Here is an 8,045-nt window from a genome sequence, read left to right as displayed (position 1 = left end):
AACACAACGGGTGATACTCAGGACCTGGACAGGACCTCAGGTCTGCAAGAAAAAGCCACTAGAAAAGTATCATGCGCCCCAGGGTCAGTGACCACTCATTAATCACAAGCAAAAGACTGATGAAGAATCCACAAACCAGTGTGCTGACTTCAACCCCTTTATAAGGCTCGGAACTGATCATGTTAATTGACAGCAGGTGAGTTGATCTCAGGTGGTGCCTCCGGTGGACCTTGGGGCTTTCACCTCCTGGGGTCGTTTAGTTGTTATCAATTACAGGCTGAAAAAGCAAACTTTTTTCTGTTTTCACATTACCTTAATCTCAGTGAAATACCAACTGTATGAGAACAAATCAAAATTATGTGCAAAAATTGCTTTTCAGATAGTTACAGATCATTGCAGACACTTTTTGACTTTCTACTGTATGTACATAGCATGTCACCTAGTGGGGAAAAAGGTTAAAACAGCAGCCAACTGTGACAGACTAATACAGTATGTGCTTGTTCCCAGAAGCTGCCTTGAGGGGGGCTTAGATTTACCAAAACTTGCCAGATTAATGGAAACCAAGAGGTCTGGCTTTTCTTAATAGAAAAATTATTATTATTTTTTTTTACACAAAGTAGTATATGTTGTGTACTGTGCAGGGCTTCACATGTGATAAATTGTAAAACTTTTAAAATGATAAGTATTATAAATATTTTAGAGAACCTGATTTGTTCAGGCATAAATCTGAATCTCGTTCAGTGTGTTTCAAGTCCAGTGGTGACTCTAAATTGCCTGTTGTTCATGAATGTGTGTGACTGAGTATAAGTGTGGTGACCTAAAATGATTTAGATTGGCATCCTGTTCAGAGTGCAACCTGATCAACCGAGTGTCCTGTGCTTCTGGGATAGGCTCTGGACCATCGTGACCTGGACTTGGACAAAATAAAAGTATTTTTATAAAACTTAGAAATAATCATAATTGAATTCTTTGCCCATTATTTAAATCTTTTACTTACATAAAAGCACAAGTTCATTTCTTAAGTAAATTACACAAAAAATTTTACAAAATGATAAAATGCAGTCTTATCTTCATGAATTGTTATGGAAGGAAACTGTTTGTGAACCCATAGATTCAGTAACAGGTCACACCTCCTTTAACAACAGTAAAGCTTCCTGTATCTGCTCATCAAACAGACACAGTGGTTAGCGGATATTTTGGTCCATTGATCTTTTCATATCTTGCACTAACAGCTTCCTTTTGTTCATGTATAGAACTGGGACCAGAGCTCTTACAATGAAAAATACAAAATTTCTGCTATTGATGCTACTCTCTCATTGATTTCCTCTGTTCTCAGGGTCTGTGTCATGCCCTGCTCTGTCCCTGTGTGAAATCCAGACACAACTTCGGATTCATTTTTGAATGAATAAATCCCAAGTGCCATGACTACAAGCTGTCTTGGTCCAGAAGCAGCCAAGCCCCACAGCATGATCATCCCTCCACCAGGCTTCACTGGTGGGATGAGATTTTGCTGTTGATATGAACTGTTTTGCTTTTTTCTAAACATAATGCCGTAATGCTCTTTTCTCATGTGGGGCATCCATATTACCTTTTGCATACCTGAGGTGGGCAGCAGTGCTTTTTCTTTTTGAGTGCAGTGGTTTCCTGTGGTGCAAAAGATGATGCAGATACTTAGCTATCACCCCAGGGTTCTTTGTCATATCCCTGGGTATTGTATATCTCCCTGACTGTGAACTAATGGGGACCAAGGAGTTCAGGACTACTTTGTAGCCCTTTACCTCTTAATCAGCTTCAACTGCTCTTCTGCTGAGGTCCTTTGAGGTTTAAGTATTTCAACTTGACTTTGAATATTTAATCGTTATATTGAATAAATATACATCACAGCATAAAATGTTGTGTTTTATTCATTAATAGGACTATGATAATTGTCATGACTAAGATGAAGTAAACATCAGATCAGTGATGCCCTGTAGAAATCTAGGTAATTTATATATTTTTTGTGAAAATATGTTAATGCATACTGCATGTATATACGTTTCTATGAATATGTGAGTGTATATATAAATAGTTACTGTTTTTGGTGGTTTTCATTATTTTTTCAATGATGAGGCACAAACAAGCTTACAAAATAATTTTTTACATTTTTGCAGTCTCCCAGATGTTACTCTACTGCAGATGGCCGCCCAATTGCAATTTCTCCACCTCCATACCACTACTGTCCCTTTTCTAACCAATGATGATACAAAATGAAGTATAGTTTATCAGCTGGTTCTCCAAAGCTATTTATCCAAGAGGTCTGCCTCCCAAAGTTTTTCAAATCAGACTTAAAGTGAAAGACCTGAATTATTTATTTAAACTGAATCTTTTAAGTCTTTCTCGGTGCATTTTATTATAAGAAAACATGGAATCATCTATCTAATGGCAAAGTCATTGATCCCTCATCTCAGTTGTTTTAATATTATTTGCTAATTTTCAAAGGTTTCACCCACATTGATATCAGCAACATTTACGTTGGCTAAGTTTGTTTTGTTCAAACGCTGTGGGCTGCCACACAGGAGAGCCAGTACTGACTTCACAAGTGCTGTATCTGGAACTGCCAGAAAACAATACCTGCCAAAACACACCTTCTGTGTAGAGGACCATACACAGGAAATTTTCATTAAATTATTTTCTGCTCATGAGTGCTATATGCAAAATTACTTTAATATGAGGTTTTTAAGATGTCAACATCGCTAACCCTAACTCTAACCCTAACGAAACCAACCCACATAGTTATAAAAAATAACTCTACAGTCAGAAGGCACCATGCTTCCTTAAGTATAGGAAACCAGGTCAAATGGCAAGTGTTTAAATATGAGTTGCTGTCTCACCGGCTGGGTATTTAAGGTTTGAAGAGGCTTTGGTAAACTTACTTCAAAATATCAAAAGTGTACTGAACAATATCAACATGACATTATGAATAAACACAGAGAAGTTCGAATTTAAATTTTTTATGTTGCAGGAAATAGATTCTTTTATTTCATTGACTGTAGATATTTTATTGACAAAATTCTACACCATTCAATTCTCAACAATATGAATAATTTTACCATCTGCAAAAAAAAAGAAAAAAAAAAAACAGTTCTAAAAGAACGAAGTAACAAAAGAAATAGAATATAACAAGCAATTTTTCAAAAATGAAAAAAAAAAAGTCATGCAATAACTGAATAAAATATCAAACACAGCAGAAAACAAAGAAAAAAAAAACCTTTTTTACTCATAACCCTTATTTGGTCTTTGTTTTTCCTTTATTCCTTTTTTTGCTGCCTGAAAAAAAAAATGATTATCAATGTTGCAAACTCCTGTAATATCTTCTGCAAGGACCTATACTTAGTCAAAACTAAGTCTGTTTAAAAATGTGTTTATCATTTCAAGAGAAGCATGTCAACTTTTAACAATTTACTGGTGTAATATTAAAACGTCCAGCTTCCCAACCAGGTTAAGACCTGCTGCTGTGGCTCTGGCTGGTTCTGTCCTGCTCCTCCTGAAAGCGTGTCACACAGCTGCCCAGCAGATGCACACAGGCGGTGCAGATTCTGTGTATGCGGAATCCGTACACAATGGGATTGAGAGCGGAGTGGACATGACTCAAAAGGATGCCAACGTACACGGCCTCTCTTGGGACCATGTCTTGTGAAACAAAGAAGGACAAGCAGTTCATGATGTGAAGGGGCATCCAGCAGATGACAAAAAGCAGTAGACCCAGAACCAGGGACTTGACTAGATTGCGTTCCTTTCTGTAGTAGGACTGAGGCTTGTCACACCCCCGTAAGCCTTGCTGCAGTCGTTGTGTGATGATGAAGAAGATTCCACCGTAGAGTGCCATCATGCCCAGCAGGGGCACTACTGTGTAGCTGACAGTCGTAAAGTAGACCAGGAATGCTGGAAGGATCACTTCCACAAACCTGCACATGGTAGACGTTGAGTTGGAAGATAAAGGCTGGTCGGACCACCACAGCACAGGAGTGACGCTGAGAGCCCCTGCAACAAGCCAGCACAGCGCCACTGCCCCCCAAGAGCGGTGCTGTGTCACCAGGCTTTTATACCTGTAGCAAAGAGTCATTGAGTTTAATGACCAGTGACAGTTTACCTCGCTGGTGAATAAACTCTGGAACATGTTGTACACATACTGACAGATTTATGTTTACTAAACTGATTAATATTTCAAGATATGTGGCATGAAAGAGAATTTTAATGGCACTTAAAATTTTTTTTGCTTAATTAATGGCATAGAGTTTGTAATCCTCTGCCAGTGTTTTACTGTAAAACTGACAGGTAAATACAGTATTTACGACTGCAAAGTATTTTCTAGACATCTTAAGAGGACAGGAGAAAACACATATGGTACTTCTTTTCTAAAATGTTCTGAATACTGTTTCACACACACACACACACACACACAAACACACACACACACACACAGTGTTGCTTGGACAGTGCAACATATGCAGTACATCAAAACACTGCCAACATGCATAGTGCAGCACAGCTCTTCGTTTCACAGATTGCTAAACAACTGTAAGTGGCTTAGTATACAAAAACAAATCTTATATTGTAACTTGTTTTACAGAAAAGAATATATTATTAGACAAAAGAATAATTAATAATATTGTTTATCGTTAACGATTCTTTTAGCTCACATTTTCCTCCAAACCAGCTTACAGTGTTGAACATTTGTATTTGTATTTTGTATGTACAAGTACATACAAAAAAATCTCCCATAAATAAGTCAGTTATTGGGAAATGTTCAATGAATCTCTTTGATGCATCATACCAGTTCAAGGGTTTGAGCTTGTCTGGAGCTAAAGCAGTGGATACAGACAGAACCCAGACTAGGCATACTGAAGACCACTGCAGATGCTATGGCTCATGTCTAGAACCGAAGAACTACTCTGAGGTTGTGAGGCCAGTGATCAAGAAGACACAGGAAACTGGGAAGCTTACCTGAGGGGAATGTGAACACGCAGGAATCGGTAAGTGGCAATGGCTAACAGAGCTAGTACAGAGCTCTGAGGGAAGAGCAGCACCACGCAGCTGGTCACTAGGCACCAGTGGAAGGAGACCTCCACCCTTCCATCCACAAGCACTGACATCGGCATGCCTACAGCACCCACCAAGAAATCAGCAACTGCCAGCGAGGCCATGAAGCAGAAAGTTGCCTCTTGTCGAGGGACACCTGTCCATAATGCCCAAACAACAAGTGCGTTTCCCAGGCAAGAGGCCACTGCAATGAGCACCTCCAGCACAGTGTAGACCACCTCCAATAGGTCAGCCATCTCCAGTGGCCCACAAGCTCTGGTCTAAGAAACCTGGCACAGGAAGCTGAAGAAGCCCTACTGCGACAGTGCACTGATCAGTTTCCAGCTTCTGAAACAGTCTTGGTTTTGTTTCATGTGCTGAAGTTTTTTTTTATTTGACATGCAATGAAGCCTTTTCCTGTGAGGTCATATTATACTTATACAGGAAGGAGTTTCAGCAACAAAAAAAAAGTAAAAAAAGTAAATTAAAAAAAAAATTAAGAAGCACTCACATGTAAGATGGAGAACATACAAAACAGTTATGTTTCAGACAACCACAGTTGTTGAGGGTTTGCAGATCTGAGTTTGCCTAGTTGCAGGAGAAAACCTCCACCTTGTGCTTCAAGTTTCAAGTTTATTGTCATAGATACAGTACCATGTACATGTATCATGAAATTCTTCCTGAATGCTTCTCTACAGACCATGGACAAGGACAGAGACAATAGAAATACCGCACAAACAAAACGGTGACAATGACAGTGAGTAGTGCAACAGCAATAAATAATGGTAACAGTAGTAACAATACCAGTTGACAGCCAGAGAACTCAAAACTCATCCCCGGCATTAAGATCGTCACACTTGTACTGCACCAAGACAAGACCTCCTTCTTCCAAAAGCACCATAATGCAGAAGAAAAAATTTCTATTAAGAAATCATACCTCGGTTGCAAAAAAGCAAACCTGTAGCCAATATTAAAAAAGTGAAAGGTACCTTAACAATGATCTGTGTACAGCATATGGTTTACTGATTCTTATACTTATCCAGGTCTGACCACTCATTCACTGAGAATGAGATACATGATGCAGTTGAGCATACACTAATTCATATATATAAAGATTTTATGATCAGTTAACTTGTTTCAGTAAGAACGCCTCTTCCCCATTATTTTGGGCAAAATAATTTGCATAAAAATATTAACCTAATGACAAGTGAGTACGATCTCATTAAACTAAGTGTTTTGTGGATTGTTACGGATTTGTTAGTCTGTTCACTGCAGTTAATGTCAGACTGCTGATTAAGTCAGTTTTCATTATGTTTGTGCATTATATTTTATGTGAGAAGATCGTCGCTGCAGTTCATTGCGATTACGGTAAATTTGTTGCTAGCGCTATCCCGACGCGCATTCTTGTCGTGTAGTTATACGGTTAGATAGAGGCAATTGGTTGTGTGTTGGTACAGTTGTCGGTTATATTTATTGATTTATTTACGCATTTAAGTGAATTTGTGGTTTGTTTGGGTGCGTGTAAAGGTAAAAATACTGTGTGTCGCGGAACACAGGGAGCTGGGACGGCTGAACCGAAGTGCAGCGTTGTTCGTCTGAAGTTGAGGGAAGAGGCAAGTTCTCAAAACCAGCCAGGACAGGCGAAGGGTCGGTTGATCGGCGAACAGGACAGGAACGAGGATCCATGGACGTGGTCAGAAAACGAAGCAAGGAGTCAAAAACCGGAGCTTGTGAACAGAGAAAAGAGTAAGTGCGCAAACGAAGTAACACGAGGAAGGGCGGTTGTCCCAAACAAGATTCCGCAATGGTATGGGAACTGAAGAGGGACTTTATTAGGGTGAGCGATTACTCAGGAGCTAGTGCAGAGTCAGGTGTTGTCGCTTGTGTTGTGGGCGTGGACGTGACACTGTGTCCCCTTTAGTGGAATGGCCGTGACTCTGTCGACTTGAGTAAAATGACGCCTGTTTGTTTTGGTTTCCATTGTCAGAACAGTTTCGATTTTGATTAGCACTCAGCTGATGTGAATTAAACTGGTTTAAATAGCAGCTGATGACCCGTAGTGGCAGCCTATTGGTGCAAAGACTTGGGTGCAAAGACAAGGGAATCTGTTGCCACTCCGTGAAGTCCGTTATCACCATCGTGTTCAGCGAGGTACCATGCATCAAACATGTTGAACATCAAAGTTGTCTACGGCAACCAAACTGTGCGATGACACCACTGCCAGAGACTCAGACGCTCCCATGATTACTTCAGTATCCTGGTCTATCCTTGTCTGTCAAACCCTCCATCCTGCATCAGTTTCTCCATGGGACTCTAGAACTGCCAGTCTGCAGTGAGAAAGGCTGACTTCATACCAGCCTTTGCCTCCCATCTCTTACTGGACCTCCTGGCTCTACCTGAAACCTGGATCACCTCAGACAACGCAGCCGCAGCCGCAGCCCTCTCCACTAACTACTCTTTCTCCCACACCTGCCGTCTCTCTGGCAGAGGTGGAGGCACAGGCCTGCTCATCTCTCCCCCAGTGGGAATATTCTGTTCTCCCTCTCCACCTGCATGACCTGTCCTCCTTTAAATTGCATGTTGTCTCTATCACTGCCCCAATCACTCTTGTTGTGGTTGTCTGTACCGGCCCCCTGACCCTCCCAGCCGCTTTCTGGATGACCTTGACATCTTGTTGAGCACTTTCCCGGGGGACAGCACTCCAATGATTTTCCTGGGTGACTTCAATCTGCATATCAAGGACATTCATGCAACTGGCCTTTTGCTGCTCCTGCAGTCCTTTGACTTCTCCCTGCCCCAGTCCACTGTTACTCACAAAGCTGGCAATTGCCTTGACCTTGTCTTCTCCTGTAACTGTGGCTGTCCTGTCCACTCTGTTACCCTGCTCCATCTCTCTGATCATTTCTTTATCTCCTTCCAACCATGCCTCAACACTAATCCCTCTCCTTCTTCTGAACCCATTGTTACCTTAGGTAGTTTTAAAATCT

At 40.8% G+C, this 8,045-nt stretch overlaps 1 protein-coding gene across 1 annotated transcript; it reads right to left on the bottom strand.

The window, feature by feature from the left end:
• Positions 1-3,478: 3,478 nt before the first annotated feature.
• LOC108918249 (adenosine receptor A1-like) lies at positions 3,479-5,315 on the bottom strand. Its single transcript, XM_018725371.1, has 2 exons — positions 4,984-5,315; positions 3,479-4,085 (listed from the first exon to the last, which is right to left on the bottom strand). The coding sequence occupies exons 1-2, from the start codon at positions 5,313-5,315 to the stop codon at positions 3,479-3,481; spliced, it is 939 nt and encodes a 312-aa protein (XP_018580887.1).
• Between the last annotated feature and the right edge of the window lie 2,730 nt (positions 5,316-8,045).

The sequence above is a fragment of the Scleropages formosus genome, chromosome 22, assembly GCF_900964775.1.
Source record: "Scleropages formosus chromosome 22, fSclFor1.1, whole genome shotgun sequence".
Lineage (NCBI taxonomy): Eukaryota > Metazoa > Chordata > Actinopteri > Osteoglossiformes > Osteoglossidae > Scleropages > Scleropages formosus.
The sequence above is the reverse complement of the archived record's forward strand: the minus strand, read 5'-3'. Positions and strand labels throughout refer to the sequence as shown.

Coding starts and splice junctions, on each gene's coding strand:
- LOC108918249 (XM_018725371.1), bottom strand. CDS start 5,315: ATGGCTGACCTATTGGAGGTGGTCTACACTGTGCTGGAGGTGCTCATT. Junction 4,086..4,983: donor CGTGTTCACATTCCCCTCAG/GTAAGCTTCCCA, acceptor TCTTTGCTACAG/GTATAAAAGCCTGGTGACAC.